Genomic DNA, 15,514 nt, shown 5'->3' with positions numbered 1-15,514 from the left:
CTGACCTCCACAGCCAGTTTCTGGCTTAACTTTCTCCCCCAGTAAAAACAGCGAAAAAGAACAAGTAGGGTAATATACTAACTTTTTTTACCCTTCTGCCTCCTCCTGCTCCTCCCACAGACGCGGCGGCCCCATCACCTTCTCCACCAGCCGCTCTGGCCGACGTGCGCTGCAGGCGGAGGGAACCTCCCTGGACCTCCTGTCAGACGACGAGCTGGAAAACAAGATCACCGACAACAACGCCAACGAGACCCCGGCCCCCCAGCAGGAGTAGATGCACACATATCACTAAACCCGCAACAATCACTCAGACTTTAACTGCTCCAACAGGGAACCCTCCGATTCCTTCATCTCTTCTGTTTTACTGAAGTTTTTTCTTTTTTTTTTTTATATTTCCCTAATTAATTCCCATGTAATTTTAGTCAGAAGCCCTTATCAGATTAACCTTTAGTAGACACCAGCAGTTGGACCCCAACAGTCCCTCTTTAGCAAGGCATTATCTGTGTTTAGTTACAGAGGCAGAAGTTTAGAAACACGAAAACCCAACTTTTGTTTATAGAGTTGGTGATGAATATTGTCTGCTGGTCCAGTGGTTAGCTGTTCAGTAATTATGCCAACAGCACTGGAAAATGATCCAATCAGAAAGGAGCCGTTTGGGTTCCTGCGTCTGTGCAAAGGTATTCGGAAAACACTTTGAACTTTTCCACATTCTGTCAAATTAAAACTGCAAACTTCGGTGTGTTTTGTTGGGATTTTATGTGATATCAACACAAAGAGTGTCGTTGAAGGGAACTGATTTATCGCTCCTGGCTCAGAGGTTTGTAGGTTTACTTTGCTGCAGTTATGGTTTCGAGTCTTTTAGGTTTCTCTCTACCAGCTCTGTGAGTTTTTGCCTGTTCTTTAAGCTTTGAGAATGTCTGGATTTACTCGGTCTAAAGTTTGGACTGGAACAGTTTAACATGCTATGATCTGAAACCTGCGGCTCCAGAGAAACATGTGGCTCTCACAAAACCAAAACAGAAATGTTTTTGATTATGGACTCATAATGAAATGGTGAGTTTTTCCATAAGTTCATATGCAAAATCTGCTTTTAATACCCGGAAAAGGGTTTCTAAAGCAACTAGCTTCAAACTACTTCCATATTTATAGAAAAGGCTCATCTCATTCCACATTTATTTTTTTAAAAGGGGCTGGAAAATTTACATTTTTATTTCTAAATTGGAAAAACTAGGAACACTTTTTCTTCCAGTTCACCAATATTTTTTGATCCATCATATAAAATCCCAATAAAATGAATTTTGTGGTTTGAAGGTGAGAAAATGTGATGTAAACCTTTGTGAGACATAAACATCATCATGAGTTTCTTTATCTTTGTCACTGCTTAACGTCTTGTGAATTAGTTTAATTCTCAGCTGAGCTGTGATTGAGTCGTGCTTCATCAGCCCTCGGTTAGGATCGCTCGCTTCCTCCTGGGTATTGAACTGTGACTGTGTGCTGCCTTGCTGCCTCAGTGCTTCAGCTCTTTGCTCCTTCAGCGTCGACTCAGACCTGTTCAGGGTCAGCGCTAAAAACAGCAACTACGCCCATGTTATCTCTCTTCTTCTTCTGTGCCTTTTTCATATTCCTGAAGCTGCACATCCATTTGTACCACATATATAGTTCATATATTGAACCATGTATAATGTCATGAAGGTATTTTCTTAAAAAATATCATAAATTTGCATATTTAATGAAATATTAGTTGCATCCCAGTGACTGTCTTCCTTCGGTGTTGGATGTTATTAATGATTCGTCAGCAGTGGGTGTAGGTGGGTGCTACGACTTTTCTTATTGACAGCATTTGTACTTTTTGAGTTCTTGAGAAATGAAGACAATCCAATAGATATCAGCTGTATTTATATCTCTGCTATTGTTTACAATACAGACGACATTCATATTCCGAGCTGCTCAGTATTGATCCGCTGGTGGGAGGAGAACCAACGCATCCACAGAGAGAACATGTGAACTCAGGCCGGGATTTGATATTTATCTATGTATATGATCTTTTTTTTTCCCCTTTAGTTGTACCACCCTAAAATTTTCTCTGGCTATCCCAATGAAAATGTTGTTGTGATGCCATTGGATTCGAACGCAGTGTCTTCTGGCTACCAACTGTTCAATACAGAACAAAATCTATCTATCTATCTATCTATCTATCTATCTATCTATCTATCTATCTATCTATCTATCTATCTATCTATCTATCTATCTATCTATCTATCTCTCTCTCCCATCTGAAGTACTTTAAATCACTATATTAAATGAGTAAATATTAGTTGTGTGAGCTCAAGTGGATCCTCTCTAATGTGTTTGGCTGGTAGCAGGATGAACCAGGAAGTAAAAATAAGTTAAAGAAAGCACACTTCACAAACACAAAGCTTATTTAAAATTTAGAGCCAGATCACGTTGGTGGCCAAATGAGACATCCTGACAAGGTCTGGAAAAACCAAACAGCTGAATTTGTGTCAACATGCTTTCAATCTAGAAAGTTAATCTATTTTTTACTTTGTTTGCATCATTTAGACTGAGAGGTGAGGTGTTAAGAAAGAGAGGATTTAAAAATCGCATTTCCATTGAATTTCTTAAAGTTTAAAGCTCCTATGACATTTTGAACTGAACCGTCTCTGGATCTGGAAGCGTGATAGCAAAGCCATAACATTCTACTCTACTCTCAATCGAGGTAAAACCATATTGTCTATTTATTAATTCAGTCACCCACCAACATTTATTTGAATCGAGAAATGCTTATTCACAAATATGGTATTGTGGGAAAATGTGATCAATCATGATTATTCAAAAACCTCTTATTAGTTTATATTCACTTATTAAACATGTTGCACCTCTAGTTTTTCTTAGATTTAGGGGTGCAATAAATATGCTGTCATTGCAAGCTTATCTTAGCCATCTAAAGTAATGTTTGATATTTTATTTTTAAAAACCAAGGAGTAATTTTGACATTTTTAACTCAAAATGTTTTCTGGACTTTGGTTATCATCTTCATCACTGAACTGAATTCACAGTCAGTTTTCTCAAACACTTCACGGATTTGCATTTAAGCAACTGGTGGCATAATTGTTATTAAAGTGTTTTCAAATGTCTTAAATAGATACATGGACTTATTTTCATATGTTTAGTGCAGAGTGCAGCTCACACTCTGCGTTAAAAACCATTTTAAAAGTGAAGGTTTAACGTAAACATTGCAGGGCTCAGTGGTTGTAGAGTTCCTGGTTTCTGGACAAACGGCTTGAAATGACGGGACACAGTGGGACACAGCTCGTCTCGTCTCATCCTTCCTGTGGCAGACGGCTACAATCTTCATCCAAAGAACAACAACAGCAAAAGCCTCCATGGACTTAGTGGAGTAGAAGGATGCAGACATTCTTCATGAAGTTCACTCTTTAAGGTAGAGGAGCAACTCTTCATGAAATACATGCATGTCACAGTGAGCCTCATCCAGCAGGTCCCATTAAACGTATATCGGCTTTTCATCACCAGACGTTACGGATACTCCTCAAAACTACCAGTAAGTAATTCAGATGTATATGCAAATGTCATGTCACAGTTATGGGGGAACATTATGCTTATATTTTACTGATGGCATAGTGCTATCAAAAAGTAATTGTGCTCTTAAAGGTTGTCTTGTTTTGGGTTTTTCCCTCTTTTAAATGTTTAAGATCATCAAAGTATTTTTATTATTTGTCAGAAGTAGCCAGAGTAATTCCAAGAATTTGCTTTAAGATTATATAAATGGTCCTACGATTAAAAAGAAGTAGCTACCACCTCAACATCGTAAGTCTTTGTGTCACCTTGGGACCAACAGCTTCCATCAGTCGTTTACAAAAACTAATACTTTTACATCACTGGAGGTATTTTGGCCCACTCTACGTTGCAGAACAGTTTTAATTCAACCTGTTGAAGGTGGTTCCTCACCGTTTTTAATGGAATCCATTGTATGACCAGGCCACATTAAACCCTAAATCTTGACAATTTTGACAAACTGATGACCGGGAATTTTCCCTCAGCATTTTCTGCTAGACAGAAAAATTCATGGTTGGTTGCATCATTTTTGGCAAAATCTTCCATCCCCTAAAGCCAAAAAACAGTTCATGACATGAAATTTGGCCTTAACTGAGCCAAGTGAGCCCTGCTGTGCTGTAGCTCTCGTCCTGGGAGCTCCTGGATGACTCACCAATATCGTAAATTTGATAAGCAACCCACTCCAGGGATGTCAATGTTCCATGTTTTCTCCACTGAGGAGCGTTGTTTTGCTTTTTGTCATATTTCAGCCTACTTCATGTTATGAGACAGGTTCTGTTTAATCGATACTGGTCTGACAGTAATCAGCCCTGGGTGTGGTTAGTGAAACAGAAATTAACTTTCCAAGAAACTTTGATTAATCACAATTACAAAGGGGAAAGTATAGCTATTTTCTCTTTTATAAGTCATTATTTGAAATGTGAAAAAGTGTGACTGTAATACCCAATCTTGTCCAAAAGATGGCGCCACTTTTTTTTATTAGGAACAGCCAAAATCACCTGCATGATTATAAAAAGACCTCGAACTATCAACAGTCGAGCAGCAGACCTTCCTTTTTAAAGCAAGCCTGTAAAAGCATCATCATAGATCAAAGTCTGATTGCATTTATTTTCTGCATACGACACTCACTCTGCGAACTGGATTATGTTAATTTTCTGAAAAACAATTTCAGTCTGCTGCAGCCAGAGGTTGGAAAACAAATTTTCTAAAAGTGAACTTTTTTTAATCTCTAAGGTGGGAAATTGACCTTCAGCTCATTTCCATTTAGTTAGAGGTTCAAGTTATCGATGCTAAGCTACACGTTTGGTCCAAATTGCTCAAGACTGCGCCAAATGAGTTGAATTTGTTTTTGTTACATTCCTATTGAAGTCTATTTTGTGTATTTTTTTTTTTCATATTGCAGAAATCAAAAGAAATTCAGGCTTGAAAAAGACGGTATTGCATCCAACTGCAATAAAGTTAGAAACATTCAAGATAGTAGAGATGTTATGAAAAGTAAAGAGTTCAAATACAGAACAGTGGGAACACTTTTAATTTTAAATCTTTTTAGAACTACAACATATATAATTGTTGTTCTTTGAAAGCTGAGACAATGAAACTAGTATAAATCACGTCAGAATTATTTTTGGTTCATGAAATGGCGCTGTTGCTTAACACAAGACGGACTGGTTTGACAGCAGAGCCTTTTCTGATCAGGCTTTGTTGTTTCCTGCAGTTTGGTGCCAAAGCCCCGCAGGTTAATGGAGGATGATACCTCGGCGGCATTTTCAGATTGTTGCGATGAGAATTTTTATGATAAACCAGTTTCGCCCGTCTTTGTTTAGTGTTTTTGGTGTGACCCTGGAAAGCCCCAGTAAACATGCTGTTTGAGGTTGAAGGGAGTTTTTCCACAAAACAAAAAAAACCTGCAGGGAAAGATTTTTAATTTGAATACTATTATTGTTAAATGGATCGGGAATGTCATATTTTCCTGCAATTTTTTTTTTTTTTTTGCAAGATTCTTAGTTTTTCTTACATATTATAGTATAATATAGTATTCATAATAGAGTTCTCAAAACTGGTGCATAAAACCAGTTTTTGGCTATATGATTTATTGTTTTGGACATCATATAACCAGGGGTGCAACAGGGGGGTACGGTAAGGTACTGCGTACCCCTAAAGGATTTAGCGGAGGTACACAGTACCTGCAAGAGAGGGGAGGGGCTGTCTGCTGTAAACAGACAGCCGCAAGTATATATACACAAAATATTGTTTTCAACTTGCATTGTTTCAAAGTGAGCTTCATATTAGTATATTAATATTAGCATATTAATATTAGTAGCGCCATCATTTGTTATTAGATATATCTATTAAATACGACTTAAAATAAAGATTAGAAAACTGATGTTTGATAAATTCTCCATGATACAAACACAAACAAACAGTTTAGTTTCTGTTAGTTCTGTCAAGATGCGAGAAGGGGCGAATTTTTATTTATATTGGTCAATCGTTTTATTTTAAATATGCTGTAGGAGCCGTAGTTTGATGACTGTTATAAATATCACCACGTTTTGCGAACAGAGGGGATTAGCTCAGTTTTTGTTGCTTGTTTTTAGGAATTGCAGTGGCTGCAGTGTGCCACAATAAAGGTACAATAAAGCTGATAAACAGGTGAAGAACCAAACTAGACAGAACCACTTGTGATTGTTTGCCAAGCCAAACATCCAATAAAAGTTCCACCAAGCCACTACTGAGGCACTGGGGTCAAAAGAAGGTTCAATGTCCAAACTTATTGATTGTTCTTGGTGATTTATTTTCCTCTTTCACCAAACAATTGAATTGAATCCAGGCTGGGGCAAAAAGTTACAACAGTGAAATTGAGCTATCCAGTGTGGGTCCTTAGGAAAGACCCTTGGAGCTATATATATCCTACCTCTTACCATGAGAGACATTGATATGCGTAACATGCTGGCTCAGACGTCGGCCAGCCAAACAAGGTCTGCGTCAGGTGCTGGGGAACCAGAGCACCTTGATGACAAATGGGCTACTGGAACCAGACGGAAATGGGCGAGAGGTGAAAACATGGATCTGTTGGAATGCTACTATTCAAGTGACCCTAGTCAGAGGGGTTACATGCAAAGAATGAGGGATGTCGTTAGTTCGACATCCCCAGTCTACAATGACTGCTAAACATATTCCAACATGTTCAAACGACAACTGCTATCACAACTTGAGATTGATGAGGTACAACACAAATGCTACGCAACTACCCGTATGTAGTAGTACAGGGGTATGTAGCCCCCAGTAATCTTTGAAATTGTATACATTTTCATGATTTAATTTAAGCAAGTTGTAGAGAAGTTATATTATTATAAAACGGTGTCACGAGCTTTGAACATCTCAGAGAGCTGCATTTCATCGAACGTCTTAAATCAAAAACAGTACGGCACAACTACCCAGACATGGTCACACACAAACTGGGGGAGGAGAGCATCAATCAGAGAAACTCTAAGAAACTTGCTGACAGGAGTTTTTCAGAAGCGTTCCTAAGCTGAAGCAGAAAGTTTCTCCAAAGGGGTTTTATTCAGGTGTTTTACTGGCAGGAACCAAAAATTCCTGCAGGCTGGAAAGTAGCCAGGAAAACCCAGAGCAGGATGTGGGTCACTGCTTCGAAATTGTTATCCAAACAATTGCTATGTAAAGGGCTTTTGCGTCTCTGATACAGATAAGCGGTATAGCGATTGAAGCCTTTTAACAACAATGAACCTATTTCTATAATCTCTCTCATCTTCACAGCTTCATGATTGCTAAAAATAAATCTCTGTTACAGGAATCAAATCCCGCCCCGCTGGTGGTAATCTTGTTTACCTCCTTCAATCATCCCGACCTGTTCAGCAGGCATTCCCTTTGCTCATAAGTTTGTTATTGCACTTTACAGTAACTGCAAAAACAAACACCTCCTGGCATCCCTGGCAGTCTACCACTCTTCAAAATGGGAAGGCTCAAGCTAGTCAAGCAGGGAGATGCTGAAAGAAAATGCCAACTTCCCTAACGGGTAGATATCAAAGTCTGGAGCAGTAATTAAAATGTCTGAAACATCTGGCGCCAAATGGCGTCTTTGGGCCTCCATGTTTCCGTACCTCTATCAGATGCTATCTACCAAGGAAAAGGCTTTTTTCAGTCTGTCCATCTCAAGCACAAACATGTTAAGAATGATAAACACTGAAACCTTTGGGCTTTGTGAGTCGATGAGTCAGCTTTCTAGCAACAAACAGAGGTTAGAAAAACATCTAACAGTGAGTGTGTCGGATCTGCTCGGGCCTGGAAATGTTGCTCTTAGCGCACGGCATCATGAAGTTTTTCAAACGCTGCGCCGTCACATTTTAAACAAGAACCTGGTGAACTCCACCACTAGATGTTCGTCACTAGCTGCAATTCCTAAATGTAAAACTCTTCGTTAATGTTGAAAAAACACAATCTTGCAATTGCAGAGTGTCTGTTAAATAAGAAACTTGATAATCACACATGAATAAGTCATAAACATTCTGAGACATGGTTCTCCAACTACTTCCTGTTCTTTTTTGTGGTTTGTTCCCATGGCAACATCAAGTTGTTGATAATACAACTCGTGTGATAAGAAAAAGTTGTTTCCATTGCAGCTGTGCAAAATAAACCATTTTTAATACAGCCAGAAAAGAACCTTACCTCATCCTTGCAATAAAACTTTTTAATGAAAATTGAGTTGTTGTTTTTTTCTAAATTCTATTTCTATCAAGTGACTTAATTTTCACAAGACCAGGACTCTTGTGAATCTAGACCACAATTCTACAGTTTTAACACAGAACCACAATTTTATTTAGATTTATACATTTTATAACATATTCAAACCTGAGAACCTTTGCAAAAAGGAGGAAGGATCCACTTTCTTCTATCAGATGTTGATATGTATAACTGTGAATAGGCCTGTCGCAAAAATACATTTTGCTGGACGATAAATTGTCTCAATAGTTATCACGATAAATCATTGTATTTTTGAGACCATTTTCAAGTAATATATTGAAAAGTTTTCCATCTAAAAGACCAAAATAAATACACTGGAAGATATAGTAAATATCCAAAATTAAACACAACCACAAACAATAAACAGAAAACACACACACACACAACTGATGCCATAAATAAAAAAGATCATAAAGTTTGCTTTAACAAAACTTCCCTTCAGAAACTATTAATCATCATAATGGAAATGATCATGTTAATTTATCATGCAGCTAATTGATTAATTACTTATTGTGACAGGCTTATTTATGAAAAATGCTTCTAGTTTCCAACCTAATGACAAAATATTTACATATTGTTTCCAGTGTCTGCAGCCTCAGTCCCTCCCTGCCCTCTGTTTCATTTCAGGTACATTTCCATGTTTTTCCCCTTCTCAATAAGCAGCTCAGACATTTTACATCTGATTCCTGATCAGTTTGTTGTTCCGGTTTCTGTCTGAAATCCACAGCAGCAACACAGCAGGTAAAAGTTTGCTGTTTTCAGGAATGACCCTCACACACATCCCTCTAAGGAAAATGCAGTGTGTCTTATGTTTTTTTTGTGAAGCCAGTTTCTTGACCCTGTCAGTCAGTCTGTTGTGAAATAAGATCCCGGTGCTTTTTGAAATGATCGTCTTGGCTGATTAACCCAATTACATGCCAGGAAAGCACCAGTTGTTCCAGTTTACCTTCCAGCTCTGAGAGCTCTAGGTTGAAACTAACTGAGAAAAAAACTTTTGCTACATTTGCATGTCATTTAATACACTTTCGGCTGTTCCCGTCTCCATCAGCTTTGGCTAAAGTTCTGCACTAACCAACTTCCTGGTGCCAAAGGGTTGTATCAGAAGATTATTTGTGTTTCTCTCTTTTGTCTTTATTAGTTGTTTTCAAACTGCAGTGAAAATGTTCTTGGAGACTGAAAATTTGTGCCGGGTAGAGAATACGAAGTTAAGCTTTTGTTTTTCCTCAGAATACTTTCAACAAAAGTTACAACCCACCAAAACACAACAAAAAAAAGTGTAACAGTTGGAGGCAATTTATGTAGGTTTTCAATTCCTGTGTAATAGTGTAATTGCTTTGAGGTAATTAAATTAATCAAAAGGAGTTTTAGTGCTGGGAATCTTTAAGCGCATCAGGAAAGCTCGGCCAAGAAAGTGGATCACACATGAAAACATCATCCAAGAGTAGAAAGTGCTCCAGTAAACATTTGATTCACAATTAGCTGTATGTTAATCATGTGCATCATTTCCTCTTAAATTTGTTTTTTAAAGTTTTTATTCTGAACACAGTGCACTGCAAAAACACAAAATCTTAAAGAGTATTTTTCTCTAGTTTCTAGTACAAATATCTCAGTGCACCTGAAAAAATAAAAAAACTAACTTACAAACAACTTTTAAGCAAGATACAAGAGTTTGTTTTAAGTCATATTAATTCATTAATATGGAAGAAATTAATCACAACAAGACAAAATAAAGGAATTATTTACATAAAACAAGCTCCCATATCTTGCTAAAAAGTTACTTGTAAGTTAGTCTTATTTGAAGGGTACTGAGATATTTGCACCTTTTTGTGTGTTTTTTGCAGTGTTTTTGTTTAATGGTCTGCTCAAGGTCATACATACTCTTAAGATAGAAAGATCTACTGTGTCTATCTCAGTCTGGTAAAAGGCCTCTGTGTTTTTCTTGGCTCTCCTCTGAGTTTCTCCTATTTTCAGTCCTGCTATCTTTAGTCTCTCTTCTCAGATTAAAAACAGAAGAACTTCTTTGTTAATGACGCTGAAAAATCACTGTTGACAGGAATCAAGCCACGCCCAGCTGCTGCTAGTGTTTCAGTCTTTAGTCACCTAATCATTATGTTGTTTCACGGGAATGTGTCTCAAATGTCACGTCATTAAACAAAACACAAAGGATATGACAGACGGACAAAGAGCTTTGTTTTAGCTCCTCTACACTAACACCAGCATCATTTTCAACCCATTCTTCTTACATCCTTCTTAATTGAAGTAAATTAACTTACTTTATTAAAGTAAATTAGTTTGTTAATTTACTTTAAGTACTAACAATATTGTTGTCTTAGTTACATTATTTAAATATGTGGAAAACCAAGGGGAGGAAAGAACGGGGAATGTCCCACCAATTCCTTCAAGAGATGTGACATTTTTCTTTTAGTGCGAAAGTTAAGTATTAAACAAATCAACACTTTCTCAGAAAATCTATTTCTAAAGGACCAATCCACACATGCAAAACCATCCACACATCATAAGCCAAGAGTTACAATAATAAGTAGCTGGCACCATGGTTTCTAGACACATTCACTGCATAAGACTCCACTGCTGAAGAAAATGCACATTGGAGCTTATTTAATAAGCTCCAATCTGCAGAATGAGCCAGTAAAAAAAATTGGACAAAAAGTAGGAAACAAAGCATGTAGAAATACTACAAGAAGCTCTCAAATGGCCACGCAGGAAGATAATAAAGGTACTTAAGAGGCCGAGTCAATCAGCTCACTGGGATCTAATCTGAAATCTGATGAAGTGACTGAAGTTCAGAGTGCATGAAAGAGCCTTTTAGACATGAAGACAGACGGTTTCTACAAGCAGCAGACGTCTTGAAAATGGAAAGTGGGCTTTTTTTAATATAAATTATTTAATACATTTTATTTAAAGCTGCTCAACGCTTATTTCATTTTAATCCCAATCCCACTTTATTGCATCACATTCTGTAAAAACTCCTCTTGTTAAGACCAAATAATGTCCATTCCTGGAGCTTTGTAACGTATTCATTATGCCTGAATAAAATGAATGTTTGTTATCAGTTGATCCAGGTGTGTTGGAGCAGAACGTGTCTCTCAAACTTTTTCTCAAAACTTTTCTATGACTTGGAAAAGTCATGTTAGCTAAACTGTGTGAGCTTCTGGCCGGTGAAACCGTTTTCAAAGCAACAGACGATCCAAAATATGCAAACAAACATCAACTTTTAGAACATTTTTTTTTTCCTGGCTTTGATTCACAATTCAATAATTATTACATTCATCTAGCATAAATGGCTGCCTCTCATTTTAGTTGTAGATAAGCTTTTTAGGGGGTTTTGTTGTTGTTTCCTTTCTTCTTTGATTCTCTTGATCGTTTTATTATCAAAATCTTTTTACATTTGCGCTTGATGCGCTAGCTATGCTAGCTTGAGGACCGACGTAGCCAAAAAGGAAAGATGAGCATGACAAAATATAATGACTGGAAAAATAGATTTGATTTTGTACTAAAAAAATTATGTTAAAAAAAATGTATTAGATACATTTTTTATTTTATTTTTTTCCCTTCATTGTTCCTCCAACTCCACCTTGAAAACCCCCAGTCATGGTTAGAGGTTCATCACAACATGGAGGCAAATTCACATTCATTTAAATTGGGTGTAAATCACAAAGCCATTAGTTAGGTGTTTATTTGAGTTTCACATTTCAGCAACAAGGCAGTTCAAAGTGGTTTACACCATAAAAACATAAAACAGTCACCAATTATGACACAAACAAACATTACAGTTTGTCAAATGCCATCAAACTTTGGAGCAGTGACAAATAATTTGTCTTTTTCTGGTTATCCATTTTCAGGTCTCATATTTCCAGGATGGTGGGGGGAAAGATTTACAGGTTTTAGTTTAATTACCAGGAAGATAACTCACCACATAAACCCTTCCTAGTTCTTGTAGAAGGTGATTCCAAAAATATTTCATCTCATTTTTTCAGTCTTTCCTTTTTCCTTCCACTTAACAGGTTTCCTCATTTCAGTAAAAGCAGAATGCGTAGTCGGTTCTCAGAAACAAAATGTGTGTAAAAGAAGCCAAAGTGCAAAGAAAGACCTTTGGAAAGTTTGGAGAACAGTTGATTAAGATCGCCTTAAAATCCTAGGAATGTCTGGCTGTTTCTCAGAAGAGCAAGCTTGTACTGGTCCCAAATCTTCAAGGCGTCAAGGAAAGTGTGTCGTATTGGGAAAAAAAATAAAAAGAATCTGCAGTTTTGAGTTTGATAATTGAGAAATGAAATAGAGAATCAGTTCGTTCACATTGGCCTTCCTTAGCTCTGGCAGGTTCACATGGAAAATCATTTTAATTAATCCAGGAAGTTTGTTTCCAAAAACAACATGCATTTGAAAGAAATATATCATTAAAAACTGGCATGTTATAAATAATATTCAGTGGGAAAATAATTGACGTTACATGAATTAAACCTTTACTGTTGCCGAGCAGCTTGTTGTGTATTTCCATTGCGACAGATATTTTATCTCTGTTGATTAGCTCCAAATGTTTGAGGAAGGCCCCCTAATCATCATCCTCGTCATTTGATCCACAGATTAGATTAAAATCTGGGCTTTGACTGGGCCACCAAAGTATGCTAGTATGTTTCCAGTCAGTAGAAACATGTTAGTAAATCAATAACAATTTGTCAGCTGAAGCCTTAAATCTTTTATGACATGCCAATTTAATAAAATGTAAATAAAATTGCATTTCCTTCAAATGTTTTGCTTAATCAAAAGATCACAACACAGTGATTATTTTTATTTTATTATTGCAAAAATGTTATTGTTTGTGTATTTTATTATTTTTATTTTTACAGTTCTCTTTCCTTTTTCAAACTCAACTCAAAAACAAAGTTTGTTTTTACATTTTGCTTCCAAGAAGTCATTGAAGCGTACTTTCCTTGATGGGTGTTAAGAACTGGAACCAGTTCATCCCAATCATCTTGGGATTTTAAGATGATTTTATTTTAAATTATTATTTCAGTTTTACTTAGACGGTAACAAGGAGGTTGGAACATTTAAAAGACAATAGCTAATAGCATTCAAAGTTTTCATAAATATACATTTGAAAAGTTGCATTTGGATTCAGCATTAAGGAAACAATTTTCATCTTTTGAAACACATATATAAACACATATAAACACACATATCCAGATAAGCCAACGAGTATTTACATCTTTAGCAAACAACACCGTAATGGGACTACAGATGGAAATCAGTATTTTTGCAAAATCTGATATGGAATTTATCTGATAGTGTCAGAAAAAAACAATTAAATTCAATAAATCACATTAAGATTTTTACTGAGACTTTATGAAATATAAAAGAAATTAAAGGGCAGTGAAGCCGTCCTCCACCTTTCTGTTGTTGTTTTTGTTGCTGCATAACTTCCTTACCCACTGGCTCCACCCGGGAAGTTCCACTGACATCATCAGGAAGATGAGTCCTTTAAAACGACTCCTCTCTCACTTCTTGCCACTCAACAACCAAACTGCTCTTGCTGCTGCTGCAACACACAAACATCAACATCATGGCTTTACTGGTTTCTGATGATCAGAACCGCCGAAGGATCAAGGAAGTTGAGAACTCCTTTGGTCCTTCAGCGCCAGAGCTTTTCACACCAGGTCGATTTCTGAAAGGAGAGGGGACCCTGATGAAGCAGGGCCGCAAGAAGTGGGATCAGAAAATGTTCTTCCTCTTCAACGATATCCTGGTTTACAGCAGCATCATCATGAACAACCGCTGGTACAAGAACCCCAAGATCATCCCGTTAAGTAAGTCACACACATGAATTCAGGAGTAAATTCAGACAGCAGCCAAACTGTTCATGGGTGCAGTGTGTTAAGATTGTACAATCATTGTGTCATTTCAGAGGACATCATGCTGGAGGACATGGAGGACTCTGACGATGTGAAGCACCAGTGGCTGATCTGCACACCTCGCAAGTCCTTCCACGTGTCGGCCTCCTCCGACGAGGAGAAGAAAGCCTGGATGCAGCACATCGAGGCCTGTCAGCAGAGCCTGCTGCAGGAGTCGGTCCTCCCAACGAAGACAACCTACGCCAAATCCTGGATCCCCGACCGAGTCGCTCAGAAGTGCATGCGCTGCCTCGCCACGTTCACCGCCATCAACGGCGACATCACTGCAGAAAGTGCGGCTTCGTGGTGTGCAACGCGTGCTCCAAGGGCCGGGCCCTCATCCAGCACATCAACCCCAACAAACCGCTGAGGGTCTGCAAAGTCTGCAACAAAACGGAGGATGACAAGAATTTCCGTCTGAGGGGAGGCAGCTCCGGTTTGTGGGATGATTCAGAAGAAACATCCAGTGATGAGGAGTGAACACTGACCAATCCTCCCGTAGTAACCACATTGTAGGTTGACATTGACATGGTGTGACAGAAACCTAAAGTCACTTGTCCCTCTCCTCTGGAGAAAATGTAGCCACTAAACGGTACAGAGTTGATATTCAGAGAGAATCTGAATCCCTGCATGTGTGGAAGAATTGATCAGAACAGAGCAGGTGTCAGCCGTCACCTGAGTTTAACATCAATGTGTTGATAAGACCTGCTGGACTGGAGGAGAGCAACACAACCGCTACACAAGTGTTGGACTCTTGATCGATTAAGATCAGATGGAAATAAAGAAGCTGCTGTAGAAGACAGAAAGTCATAAAGTATTTGAAAAGTAAATAATGAAAATATTGTAATATATGTATATATAATTTTATCACTGTGCTCAAACTGTAGTGTTTTGTATGTATGTGAAGTACGTTTTTGTTCATGCTTACTGTTAAGCAGCTTGTTGTCAAACCGCTGCTGCAACTTTATCAATACAAATAAATGGTCAGTAAATGTAAAGAGTTTCCGTTCAGACCATTTTTTATTTATTTATTCATTTTTGTCTAAAGTTTGTTAAATTATTAATTCTACTGCATCAGATTCAATTGTGCACATTGTTTCAGTCAAGCTGTGGCATGCATTCATTTTTAAATATAAAAAAATGTAAAATGCAAACAGTGCTGGGAATGTTGCAACATACAGTGCCTTCATAACATAATATAATCATACACCTCTCCCCCCAAATTATATATATATATATATATATATATATATATATATATATATATATATACACAC

General features: G+C 37.6%; 2 protein-coding genes across 2 annotated transcripts in view; both read left to right on the top strand.

Annotated features, from left to right (window-relative positions):
• Window positions 1-2,123, top strand: part of LOC106963373 (myosin-10-like) — a gene marked incomplete at its 5' end in the record, with an annotated part of 33,563 nt that extends 31,440 nt beyond the window's left edge. Inside the window, one exon of the mRNA XM_015058247.1 lies at window positions 121-2,123. Within this exon, the coding sequence (XP_014913733.1) occupies window positions 121-274 (154 nt within the window). The remainder of the gene's footprint in view (window positions 1-120) is intronic.
• Window positions 2,124-13,759: 11,636 nt separating this feature from the next.
• On the top strand, window positions 13,760-14,893 carry LOC106963375 (pleckstrin homology domain-containing family F member 1-like). Its single transcript, XM_015058250.1, is given in 3 exon segments — window positions 13,760-14,153; window positions 14,252-14,503; window positions 14,506-14,893. Coding segments are annotated over 3 exon segments (708 nt in total). The 5' UTR covers window positions 13,760-13,909; the 3' UTR covers window positions 14,718-14,893.
• The last annotated feature ends 621 nt before the right edge of the window (window positions 14,894-15,514 follow it).

This window comes from Poecilia latipinna, unplaced genomic scaffold, assembly GCF_001443285.1.
Source record: "Poecilia latipinna isolate Pla-1442-1.1 unplaced genomic scaffold, P_latipinna-1.0 Scaffold1527, whole genome shotgun sequence".
NCBI classification, from domain to species: Eukaryota; Metazoa; Chordata; class Actinopteri; order Cyprinodontiformes; family Poeciliidae; genus Poecilia; species Poecilia latipinna.
Note: the sequence above shows the minus strand (reverse complement) of the source record. Positions and strands in the feature narration are given on the sequence as shown.